The sequence below is a fragment of the Apteryx rowi genome, unplaced genomic scaffold (assembly GCF_003343035.1).
Source record: "Apteryx rowi isolate R43461 unplaced genomic scaffold, aptRow1 scaffold_47, whole genome shotgun sequence".
Lineage (NCBI taxonomy): Eukaryota > Metazoa > Chordata > Aves > Apterygiformes > Apterygidae > Apteryx > Apteryx rowi.
In genome coordinates, this window is record NW_020450727.1 from 373,548 (window position 1) to 387,350 (window position 13,803).

A 13,803-nucleotide genomic window follows, 5' to 3' on the forward strand; every position below is an offset into this window, starting at 1 on the left:
TTAGAAGAAAAGCAAACAACAGCTGTTTTACAAAGTAATCAAAGATGCTTATGACTTTTTACCCCTGAACCTAAGACCTTCAGATACAACTATCGGTCTTTATTCAAGAGAGACCTACTATTGAACTACAATGGACTGTTATCACTCTATAATTAATGCTAAATAATATAATTTAATTTTATGCAGGAAAAATTAATCAAAAACCTTTAGAAGTACCTGAATTTTACAATGTACATACCTGAGAGGGAACATTTTTTGGCGGTTCTATTCGAATTGTTGGGTCCCATTCTCCAGGAGGGAGAACTGTAACCTGGTCGAGAAACTCATCAATTCCAGAAACCAAGTCATTTCGGTCTTTTGCTTTATAAGCAACATCATGGAATACCTGCAATTAAAGAAGAGAAGTGTATGTATGTSGGATGGAAAAAGAGATGGGGAGAGGAATACCCTTTTTTCTCTTATATGGAATGCAGTTTATGTATTTCCCACTTGCAAAAACCAAAGAAACAATCTCAGCTTCAACTGACTAGAGTTTCTGGTAAAGCACCTGCCATGCAAAAACACACCTAGGGGTGTCAAAAGTTCTAAATATTCTACAGTTTAAAATGAAATTAATTCCACTGGAACGTAATTGTATAAAATGGAAACTTCCCAGTGAAGGTATCTGCTCCTTGCATGTGAATCATATTTCTCATTTTGTATCTCCTTGCAGCAGCATTATCTCAGCAGTTACAAGATCATGCAATGAATCCGACCCTTCTGTAAGGTTCCTTCAGAAAGATTAGCTACATTTCAATTGGAGGATTCTATACTGAAGACTTCCTCTTACACCTCTTCAGTCAGTACAAAATGACTAGAAACAAGTCACAAATAGAGAAATACCTCATCTGTCATTAGCGTTGCAATTGATCTTCCAATCTCATGGTACTGTTGCCCTTTTCCCAATGGTCCAAGAAGAATAAACAAAAATCTGTAAGTAAACGTCAAATAAAAATATCGTGAAGAATAGATGGTTGAAAGTAACTATGCATGGTGCAGAAAAACTTATTTAAAAGTTGGACTAGAAGAACCTATAAGACAAATATTCTATATAATCTCATTCAAGATCGTCACACATGAATTTAAACATGAAGCTGTGGTTACAAAAAATGTGAAAATAACTTCCGAAAATATACCATAAGCTTCACAGTCAGACTTGACTGAGACTATCAAAACCTCCTTACATAATAAACCTTATCTTACATAATAAATATATGCAGCTATAGTCTATGTATAGAAAATGTTAATTCTTTTAAGTTAATAGAACCAAATATTTCACATATACAGTTAGTACTGTTGCAATATTAGGGAAGTGAAATTACCCCTGAATAAAAATCATTCACTTTCCTTTCACTTCCATTAAAAAGAATCTTGATAGCCTCTAGTCTAGGCTTGGGGCTAGTAACGTTCTAAAAAATGCACAGGATAGGTTCACCTGAATCTTGCTAAAGAGTCAATCTTGCTCAGTACAAAATCTCTATCTTGCCAAAATATGAAAAATAATTGATTTGCCTAATTAACATTTATTATTAAATTATTCCAAAAATAAATATTTCTGCAGAAAATTTTAATCATCCTTAATTTTTATTCTTTAATTTAATTTTCTTTAATTTTGTTCTTGCCAAAAATCAAGAAATCTGGGTTGTTTTCACTTTGGCAAGAGGTTTTCTGGGAGGCTGGGGGAGGTTATGGGGAAAGACTTCAGAATTTGTTTTCAAAGCCAATTCAGTCTCTTAATGTCACTCCCTTTAACACATGCGCGCATGCACACATGAATTGGAGAAGAAAAAAAGTGATATTAAACTTAAACTTAAAGCAGACTTTAAACTGTTTATATGTTTAGATGCAAGAATTTGAATTTCAGTATTTCATTTCTTAGCTGAGTTTAATAAAAACTGGACTACAGTACTGTCTTCTGGAATTCTACAATTATAAAAGCTGAAAGATGGAAGGGGAAAGAGAAACAGAATATGTGGGCAAAAATATGCACACATAAAAAAAAAGTGAGAGAGACTGCACAATAGTTAAGTCATTGAACTCAGATACAGGAGAATCAGGTTGGAGTTTTGATCCAAATTAACGCCAGYAGGAAACAATATATCTGCAGATCTACTTGAATGCTGTTATCACTGGCATATTGTTATTCTGAAAAGAATCTTTCTATTTGGCTACAAAGTCTATTTTGGACATAAAACCCCACTCCTGATAAACTCCTCTCAAAACCAAAATATTTCACTAAAGTTTCAACAAACAAAAATTTAGGATCAAAAGTCACATTCACTTCTGCTCAAGTATCTCACAAAAAAGTTTTACAGTAATGTGATATTTACAACTTGTTCTTCATCTATTCAATCCTTAATCAATCAAGTCACAGCTTGCTTTTTCCTTTTACTTACTTCCTTCATCATTTTTTCCTTCCAGACATAATTATGCAGTATCACAAAAGTACTTTCAGTTCCACCCAGGTGAAATATTCTGCCTCTTTTCTGACTGTTACTTCAGCCTCCCAGTATTTCATCTTAAGTATTAACAATGTGCATAAGATAAATTCTGTGTTGTAACTTATAGAAGCGGCAGGCTATCACTTTTACTTCCATGAAGAATGATTACCTTCACACACAGATGGCTTGCTCCTGAATACACCCATAGATCACTGAAAGGCTGAGTGGAGAGATGTCCCTCCCATAAAGAAAGAAGCAAATTCACAACTCAACAAATGACAAAGTTGAAGGCCACATCACCCTGTCTCCACAAGGGACACAGTTTAGAAGAACACGAACAGAAGTAAATCTAGCAGTACCTTGTTGGAATTGGAACTTCAGCTAGGCCTGTGAGCAGCACTGCAGGAGACAACCTCACAAACGCAACAACCGCACGGTCCAAGAACTCCAGTTCGCCAACTAAAATGTTTGATGCTTCAGCTCCAGGTGGTATCTTTTTCATGAAGTGTAGATCAACCTGGAAAAGTACATTAAATTACCCTAAAAGCTAGCTGGCAGAAAAAAAAGTCTATTTAGTTTGCAGAAATTATCTTTCTGGTTATTGATTGCGCTCTTAGTTACTTTAGTCATACAGTTCCTACTATTCTGGTCTGTTGAATATTTTTTAAGTGCTTCTCAACAATATAACAACCAGTCTTTCAGCATTTGGTTAATTGTGCTTTAGAAATATAGTTAAAGTACTGCAGAATTAATTCATAAAGATGGCAAACCACAATCAAAAATTTGTTAGGAACATAATATAATGCACCTCCTATTAATGCTTTTTTCTAACATTAATTCACAACAGTATAAGAAGTCAAGATTGCTCCTTTTTCCATAATTAACAACTGTGGAAAACACAAATTCATTGTTCATAGATGCCATATTATAATGAGAAGAACAGCCCCCACTACCCATAATTTTCCTTCTACTACCCAAAGTCAGAAGTATTTTAGTTGTCAGATTTGGTGGAAGGTACTTTCCCTTCTACTGAAAATAACAGAATATAAACTATGACCGTAACTGTCTCAAGCATAATTTGAAAGAGCAAAGCAGAATAAAAACTGAAGCTATAAGGCAGTGGTGTTGACAGGCGTGGGGGGGGGGAGACAGACAGAGAAATAGCTTCACCATAGCCTTGCTATATATACTCTAGCTATTTGCCTAGCAATAATGTGTTTATTTGTATTATTTCCTCAGTATCAGTCTAGAGTTTACTCTATAATAAAGATTGACATGGAGTAATAGAGTATATAATGTAGGTTTGATTTCGTTATGCACCAGTATTGTCTACATTTCAAAATGCATGATTTTTGTCATTTGCTTTCCTTTTATTAATCTAAACACAACAACAGCAACCAAATCCAATATAAACTGTTAAAGTGGACCATTTTAATGTCTATTTTACAGCCATCTGTCAGTACTAGTTTGCATAGTTTTTGGTAATATTTAGAAAATTGTTTTCTTGCAAATGGCTCTGGCACTAAATCAGAATTCAGATATAACACAGTTGCCTGTGTAATGAAATCTTATTGCTCTGAGATCACAAGGAGATGTCTAATGTTATCTTAATCCAATCTCTAGAACTACGACCAATACTTCACTAAGTTACACAATCATCGAATCAACCTGGAAAGCTGTACTCCAGGTACTTTTTCAAATAAACATATCTGTGAGGTAAATTCTTCTCTTCCTCACCCAAATCACAAAACAGCTCTCCAGGGTTAAATACAAAACCCAGGTTTACAGACAGATTTACTTTGCACCTAATTTTAGAGTATTGGATCAATTACAGTCTAGAAGAAAAAAAGCAATCTTTCAGGCACATAGCAACTGAAATGTGCATTCTACAGTGTTTTTGCCTTGTGAATGATTTAATATCTATTTAAGATTTAATAACATGATGTCTCATGTACCATGTGCTACAGTTGTCACCCTAAGGTTCCACTAATATACAGATCACAGAGCCAAGATTCACATCTGAAAGAAATCATCAGTCTCCTGTCCACTGAAAAGTATTCCCAGAGGTGTTTCCCGTATAGCTTGAGATTCCAAGGTCTTGTAGGTTGTGAACAGAGCCATAATTCAAAGCAAAGTAGATGTCAAAGAAGCACCAAACTTGGGCCCAAACCCCATGTTTTGCTCTTGCTACCTAATGAAAGCAGATAAGCAGGATGCAAAGGTGGCACTGGAGTGAGTTTGGGGCCAAGGGAGAAGCTATATCCTTCAAATGCTTCAGCTAACCTATCCACCACACACCCATCCACACAAGGACTCTTCAATTAGCCCTAATTTGCACTTTAATCTGCACCATAATCTGAGCCACATCCAGGACCTGGCACTTAAAGAGTTCCAGCGGGCTCAAATTAGATATAAAAGCAAACCACCAATGTTGAGTCCATTCCTCTCCAGGGCACCACGAAGACTGAAAAGCATATGTGGGGGGGCTGGGGGGGGGGAGCCCTCCCCTAGAACTGAAATATAAATTGACATTGAATACAAACAGAAACTACTCAACAGCACTTCTTGGGAAAGTATGTATTAATCTAATTTATTTATAAGAAGAGCCATCCAGTAATCACAGACAAGTTAATTATTTCACATGAAATTTGGAAAGAGTAAAACACTATCGGTATGGGAGTGAACTTGGATTCAGAAATACTGCACCATGCAAGGCACAGGGGTGTTGCCATGAGAAGGGACACAGGTGCAGTCTCTGTATGTATTTCATATTTTGGGACAGCTGGGAATCACTTCAGCCTCTAGTATAAGAAGCAGGGACCAGCTAGACACAAATCTTAAACTGTCGTCCCCATCCCACTCAGGCACAGGATAAAGTGGTGCTGTGACAGACCATTTAAACCACCTCTATATTGTCCTGGGAATATAAAGTCCTAGTGGTGTCCCCAGAGGAAGAAGAGTGACACATTTACAAGTACAAACATGAGAAAATATGTCTCCTTTATGCTACTGAAGTAACATTCAAGACACAGCTTTTAGTGCCGAGTCTCACATTATTCATAAATAGATACCAATACAATCAACACAGTCTCAGTGCTGTACTCAGATTAAGTCAGCTTTTTGAATCAACTCCAAAATTTGGAATATTAGAAGTAGCCCAAGGGAAATAGATTAGCAAGGAGAGAATAAGAGAGGTAGTCAAAGGTGCTTTTTTGTAAAAGATAAATGAAATTAATATGTGGAACAAAATTAGAGCAAGAAATCACAATACTCAAGAGAAAATTAGTGCACTGCTCTACTTTCCTCTCAATCTGTGCATATAATTCCAATTAGAACCGTTGGGAGTTACTGCAATAGCACATTTCAAGGGGAAATTGTACTTTACACGTGCAACTTCAAGAGGATAAATGAATCTATTTAAAGACAGTCAGAAAAGGTAYTTTGATTAGAATTCCTTATTCTTACTTCATTCCTGCAAACAGAAGTTGTTTCTTTCATATTCCTGAAATTCGAGTTGGTATCTAACACTGCTGAGGCACTGAAGGATAGCCAAAAGATGACATGCTGATCTCCTCCCATGCCAGTTAAAACAGAAGGAGCTCTTTTGATCCGCAGAACCACAGTGCTAGAGAACTAGTGAGGGAAGGATCAAATGGTGCAGCCTCCACTCTTGTTTAATGCAAAAACTGTGCTGCTAGAAAATGGACTCAGAATTTGAGATCCTGCATGACTCAAATCAATTGTGGAAACACGCAAGAAAAGCACTACTGAAAATCATTTTATTCCCTTTGGGTTGTGAAAAGCTTCATCTCCACATAGCTTAACTTTGAACAGACAGCTTTATTTATATTTGATAATCTTTAGAAAAATGTTACACCTTAATATTAGAACACTTGCCAAAAAATTAGTTTTAGTTAACACTTTTAATATAAATATCAGTAAACAAATATACTCACCTTTCAAAAGCATTATATTCTTCATTTAGAATACTTTTAAAGGATTAGCATGAAATTTTTAACACGTCACTGTTCATAGATCTCTTTGTTATCTCTGTACAAATGTGGTCCACAGTATGTCCCCAGCCTTCCTTCTTTCTCCTCCCCACCTCTGACAAAAAGATCTTTTCCCCATCTTTATTTCAGCCATATACTGTTCCTAGTTCTAGCACGCTCACTCAAGAATTCAACTGCTGCTACTGCTGCTAGGAAATGAGGCCGGCACCAGATGGAGCAATCACATAACTCTACTTTTAGCTCAGTTACACTGACTAACATTAAGATTCAACAGACTCAAAGAACTGTTCTTCAGAATTGTGGTTTAAATCACCTTTCTTCACTTACTCAACCTTTGTTGTATTGAAGTGTCAGTTGACGTCATCTATTCCTGTCAGGTCTGTCATCTGTATCTAATGTGACAGTTTGTTTTAGGTACATACAGACTCCTTAAATTAGGATTTTCCTTTACATTAAGACTGAGAAGCTGTTTGCTTTTCTTTGCTATCTAACACTGAACTGTCATTGCAATCTCCACTACTGAACAGCTAACATCTTTTGTGAAGTGTACTGAAATAACTTGGCTTGCCAGAAGAATTAAGTTATAGGTTTACAGAAACACATTCTGTTTGAGACATCTGGAATCCACGAGATCAGGTTATAAAAAGCACAGTTTGCATTCATGCATGCACTTCTACAAAAAGTATAAGTCTGAGAGGTAAATCTGAATTATAAGAAGTCTAAATTACTTTCCTATTTTGATAATTTTCTGTTCATTTGTAAAAGCTCCCCCTACAATTATATACCTATTACACTGTTATGCAATGAAATGTACATCTAAGTTCCTGAACTGTGATTTCTTGTTACTAGTAATTTATTGGGAAAATGAAAAATTATTTTGTGTTGTGTAGAAATTCTGTGCTGCAATACACATGAAAATTAATACTGAAGCAGAATTGTCATTCCCCAGCTTTTCCTGATTCACACAGATTGATTTTATTTAATTTAAAAGATCTATTTTATAGTCAGGAAGCTCTCTTTGCAGTCAGCGAACACTTACCTTGCTAAAGTCAACAGTGCTGTTTTCTCTGCTCACATCATTTTTGTTTTCAATACAGGCTGGAGCAGACTGTGGGGAAACAACCTGACCTGCTAAAAAAATATCATTATTACAGAATACTAACAGTAACTTATATAAATATACCAACATTCAGTGCACTAGCTGTTAAAATTAAAGAATGATATATATTTCATATTGTACATATAGGAAACCTATCTAAGCATTCAATTTTAATTAAAGACTTATTTAGAATAACACATTCTCAAAAGACAGAGCTTTTATAATGTGCAGCTAGGAACTGGAGAATGTAATTTAGAAAATGTAAAACATACTCTTGAATTTTGGAAAACAACCTTTCTATGCCAATCAAAGCTTATGATTTTTAAGATACCACTTTTGAGGATGTCCTGCATTCACAAAGCTTTTGTAGCAATTTGAGGAGCTGCTGATTTTTGGCAATACCTGTTTACTAGAGTACTCCTCACTGAATTAAACAGGATTACTAACTTGCATAAATTTCTCACATGTGTAAGTACGTCCTCACTGTGATAACAATTACAAAACACAGTGTAAAAGTGGGCTGCTATAAAAAAATAGTTGTATTGGTAATTAAGATGATTCAAAAACTCAGTATTGATTAATGCAACATTGACGTGGATAAAACAAATGTTTCAGCAAACACATTGTCAAAAAAATCCAGTGAGGATTTAGCAAAGAAAGTATTTTGCAGAAGTTTCAAAAATATCTCAAGATGAGAAGTGTTTAAACATACGTCTGTGTTAAATAAACAAACAATAAGGCTTGCAACCAACAAAATTTTGCCAACAGAGGCAAAAAAAAAAAAAAAGAAAAAGAAAGAAAAACAGGATTAAGTAACAAGCAAATGTCACAGGAAGAGTATTTTTACTAATGCCAACATCACACCCGTGCATGGCTAGAGGCCACGGTGCACACGCTGACGTGGTGGGGCTGGCAGCAGGGCAGCACGCAAACCCCATGCATCAAAGACCCCGTTTACCTTCAGTCTCACTCTCTCCCTGACACAGACAGGGCAGGAGCAGCTCACAGCTCTGAACACCATAACAGGCTGCAGGAAGAAGTACTAAATCTATGAGCCAGCTATCTCCTACTGCCCTAACAAATACCCAGGAGTAACTGCAGAGTCCAACTGGCCCACAGTCAGCATCTTGTCTCAAGTGTGCATATGTTTCCATGGCAAATAAAGTCTCTTATATGACTGAGAAATTAGAATGTAAAAACACTAGTTCTGGTGAAAAATCAACCTAAACTGCAAAGTAATAAAGACCATATTTTCAAGATACTTGAAGATGGAGACAGTTGGAAAGTCCCAAGCTAGGCACATTGTCCGTCTAGGCACTTCAGAAAGTCCTGGAGTGCCCCCTCACATCTTTGGTACACACTTGCAGTCCAAGCATATCCTCAGCCACAATTAGGAAATACAGAGCACTTCGCAGAATCTGGTCCAAAGAAGACAGGAGACTTGCAAGAGTACCTCCACCATGGCCAAAACCCTCCAGTATCCAGCTTTCTGTCACAGTCAAGCAATATAGTATCCCTGTCTAAGTCTGGTCATGAATTCCCAGCTGAAGCACTTGCTCAAGGAAAAGGTGGGTTTTCACAAAAATCAACATTTCATTTTCCACTAAGCAAATCTCCTATGACACAAAACAGTTTTTAGCCTCTTGTGCTGCATCCTAGTAGCTTAGCTAGAGAGACTGCACTTCAGTTAGAAGTACTGGAACAGAACACTTCAAAGTTTATTACTATAAATCTTATTACTAATTGATAATGTATCGATCTTAAAAATGTAAATATTTCAGCTTTCTCTCTGATTTAGGAAAAAGAAAGATCAAAATAAGAATAGAAATTTGGGATTTTGTTCAGCACTACAGTGAAATAAAGAGAATATGACAGAAAAACAGACATAACTAGCATATTAATCTAACCAAGTAGCTACAACAAAAATAAGTCAGGATTAGAATTTTATATGACAAGAATAATGGTTTGATTTCAAAAAAGAACATATTAATGTAACTTAAAAGAATTCACATAAAATAGAGTATTAATTCCTGAAATGTCCCAGGGGAAAACTTTTGCAAATTGGAACCCACTGACCATTAAATATGCAAGCTGCTTCTAAACAGCCATTCAATTTGTCTGTTCTAATTAGAACTTAAGAAAAACACTGCTGAGATCCATAATTGTGACAAGGTCTTCCACCATCACTTTCACACTATGCATTAACATACACTACTTCATGTTTTCATGCTTTTTTTTTCTAAATTAAGTTTATTTAGCAGTGTTTTAGAATTAGAATTACTTTTTACAAGAGCCGAATTACTTTTTACAAGAGCCACCCTGCAGTATTATAACTCTTAAAATGAATACATAAATATGATTTCTGTTCTATTTTTGTGATTTTAATAATGTAGTTCTATAAAAAGAGTCATAAAATGCTCAGGGAAGATTTCTGCCCTAACTTACTTGCAGGAAATCTTAAACTCAGTAAAGTTAGACTTGCTTAATTCTTAATTTCTTCATTTTAGATGTTTCTTAATATTCTAGACTCTATGAAAAGGGAAACATTTGTAATAATTACTCATGCTACCGCACACACTATGTTATAAAGATGTTATCCACAGGAAAGCAAGAGAGATGGTAGTCCATTATCTCTGTTACTAATTTTGGATTTACAGTTATACTTTTCTTCTGGACCCAGCAATTCAAGAGAATGAGAGCAGGGATATCTGCTAGGAGAAATAAAATTTTGGACCTACAAAAGAGTCAGAGCACAGGCCACCTGTTATCAGTACTGAAGTTCCAACAGAGTAATCTGAGGTGTCAAAAGCCTCTAAGCAATTAGAATAATGGTCTAAAGGCTAACTTTTAATGTTGTGTCCACTTTCCTTTTAGGGAGTAAAAATATACATGAAGGGAAATAAAAGCCACAACTGGTAAGTGACATTTATAAGAATAGCACATGTTCTTTTTCTGTGCCAACAGAAGACTTCAAACTTTGATTTTCCCGTATGCTGGAATAACCTGAAAGAACACAAGTTTTACCTTGAGGCATTAAGTAAGAGATGTTTAAATAGCTCTGTAACTTAAGACAGCTTTCTGAGTCTTGGAACAACAAGGTTTTTTTATTACTGGATTGAATAACAATCACAGATAAAAAGTAGAGAAGGTAGTGAAAAGTGAAATTACCTATCTACATGATAGTCATGGGAAATGTTTCCTAAAAGCATTTTAACATGCACTGTAGGAGTGCATGCTTATTTATGTAACAATACACTCAGTAAAATGGCAAGCTGGTTACTTGGCCTCTTTGAGTCTAGATGCCCTTCAACAAAAAAGTAATGCAAAAGGTTACTGGTTTTTGGAAAGACTTTTGCTCCTATACACATTTAGTTTACCAAAGGTAAATATACCTTGCGCTTTAAACAGGTGGATGTAGTGCCATGGCAGCCCTCTCCCTAGGAGCAGGATTGCAAGGCACCTACATTGCTATTTTTATATTTGGTGGCTTCCTCAATTCCTGAGCTATGAAGCCACACGGATTCATAAATGAACTTAATTTTGTGTATAATTTCACAYTGACTTAAAGGGAACTTCTTTAAGGTGAATACCGTTAAGCACACAGGTAGTTCTTGAAGGGGTAGGACCAAACATACGTTAACTGCAGCCCAGTAAACAGCTGCATCACCAAGCCACACTGGTTTTCCTAAGTCATTAAAAATATTCAGATTGTTAATGCATATTGGCAAATATATATGTGCTTTATCCTTGACCCCATTCTAATTTCAGCAACATTTTTTTCCTCTAAATAAGGGGCACAGTTATTGGCACTACACCGAGACTGGAAAAAAAAAAAAAAAGAAAGAATTAGTCTCAAATTTTCACCAAAACTCCAACAGTGATCACTACATCAAATACCAATGTCAAATTTTCTCCAAACTTTATCCTTGTAATATGGGAGCCTTCAAAGTACTAAAGACAAACAAAACAAAAAAGCAAACAAACAAACAAAACCCCTCACACTGTCACCGTCAAATGCCAGCCAGGCTTTAAACATCTGATCTGAGAAAAACACTCATCACACCCAGCTTCATCCAACAAGGACATGCGTATCTCCTGATTTTAAGCCAGTCTCTTGATTTCAGTGAGGGTCTACCTCACACCATTTATTAATTCTTTGAGCTGGCAACAGGGGAATTAAGCTGATAAGAATGGTGAATGCATACACCATCAATTCCCTGTAAGCAGGAATAAGAGCAGAAACAGCCTTATCGTTTATTCTGCTCTTCCATGCCCAGTCCTTGCTAGCTCCATCTCAGCTCTCTAGAGCAAAATGTTTATTTGTGCATTGTGGGGGGGTAAATATAGTATTTTACTTTTTAAGAGTGCAATACAGAACTTGGAGTCTTATAAATCTAAAGTTTAAAAGCCTTGATTTATACTGCAGTCCGTCTACATAAAGCATTTGAAGAGCTGCATTCTTTGAGAAGTCATCAGAGAGCCATTCAGATTTTTTAAGTATCAGTTGATCAAATGCACAATGTGGTACCATTGAAGTACCCAGCCTACATTAAAAGGAACTTAATACTTAGCAGATAAATCCACAGTAAAATGGGTGTTAAGGCTTATCTATGTATTAGAAAGCCAATGCCAAAACAGTTTTTAAAACTGTATTTTAAATTGGTGTGCATAGAAAATGAATGTTTTTTTCAGATAATGTGAAATTGCCACAGCTTTGAAGAAAAGAGCAAAAATTCACGCAAAATACATTACTGCATGCAAAGCCAAGCCATTTAAATATCAGAACCATCAAAGTAAGGTCCACATTTGTTACACTAAGAGATGTTTGCATTTATAGATTATCAGAGTGCTCAACATTTTCAACTATTAGCCCTGTCAAATAAAAAAAAACAATCACAGTAAGTAAATGTAATATACAACATACTTTTACTCCCCAAAATTCAAAGCTAAAGTGACTGCAAGTGCAGACCTTTAACTATGACTACTGTATTTATTAATCAAAATCCAAGAGGCCTCCACAATGCCATGACAAAAGGCAAGAACAATGTATGCAGATATGAACCACAGTTAATACAAACAAACCAGATGCAACTAAACAAGAAATTATTTTTCTAAAATGTATATATTTCTTCCCATTCCCAAATAATTTTCTGTTTTGCAAGCCAACTATAACAACCTTCATGCTTTCCACTATAACTAGTTATCAGCTTTCCAAATCTAAATATACTCGCTGTCCAGATCAGAAAGCAAAGCTCAAAAAGCAATAATTTTTTGCTAAGCGTATGGTGAAGTTCCAATATAACAGAGCAGTAATACCACCTCTGTAGGCTGAGTTGTAGATGTACTTTTAGGCCTCTTGCTGCATAAGATTTTAAATCAGTGGAGGGGCATTGTCACTCCCATTGTACCTGCATAAATGCAAGCAGAATTTGGTGCTCTCCAACGATACTTTTCAAAGATGATACAGAGGAAGTCAGTTTACCAGTTATTCTAATGCTAGGCCTGAATCTCAAACATAATTCACATGAAGTCATGCAGTTTTAACTAAAATGCTATAATTTGCAATTTTACAAAGTGATGCAAGGAAATGGATTTATAAAGAAATGGCATCCAATATCACATTTTTTTCCCAAAAAGGACATCATTCCACACAAATGTGCCACAGTTGCTGACAAGGACCTGAGGTATTTTTCAATCACTATAGCAAGAAGGTGCATGCTATCAAGAAACTGAGATGRAGACATGGGTGTACATTTGAAATGATCTGAAGCCCAAGCAAGAATAGGTATTTATACTACCTCTGAACCTTCAGGGAGTTTACAGAACCCAAAGGATAGGAGATGAGGAAGATACAGAGATGAGATGAGCCTGTTAGAGACAGACACAACAAAGACAGAGCAAAATAAAGAAATACAAAGATGAATGATACAGTTGTATACATATAGATTATACATTTTATTATGGGTACAAGGAAATGTGGAGAAAGAAAGTATAAATATCAGATGCAGATGTTTTTAAATACAAGTTATATTTCAATAATATAAAAACCTGTGGATAATACATGTTCATTAAAATTAATACATTTGAAAAGAATCTAAAACAAGAAATATAGCATTAGCTAATTTAAGGTGGAATTAACTATCATGGGGTTTGGCTTCACTGCAAGGAAAGCTGGAGCAAACCTCCTGAGCCAAAACCACCTCTGGCAGAA

At 35.7% G+C, this 13,803-nt stretch overlaps 1 protein-coding gene across 1 annotated transcript in view; it reads right to left on the bottom strand.

Annotated features, from left to right (window-relative positions):
- The window catches only part of SLC4A10 (solute carrier family 4 member 10), a 124,738-nt gene that overhangs the window by 38,839 nt on the left and 72,096 nt on the right, over nt 1-13,803 (bottom strand). The window contains exons 7-10 of the mRNA XM_026077993.1: nt 7,533-7,624; nt 2,840-2,997; nt 883-970; nt 239-385 (exon numbers count right to left, since the gene is read on the bottom strand). Of these exons, the coding sequence (XP_025933778.1) occupies nt 239-385; nt 883-970; nt 2,840-2,997; nt 7,533-7,624 (485 nt within the window). The remainder of the gene's footprint in view (nt 1-238; nt 386-882; nt 971-2,839; nt 2,998-7,532; nt 7,625-13,803) is intronic.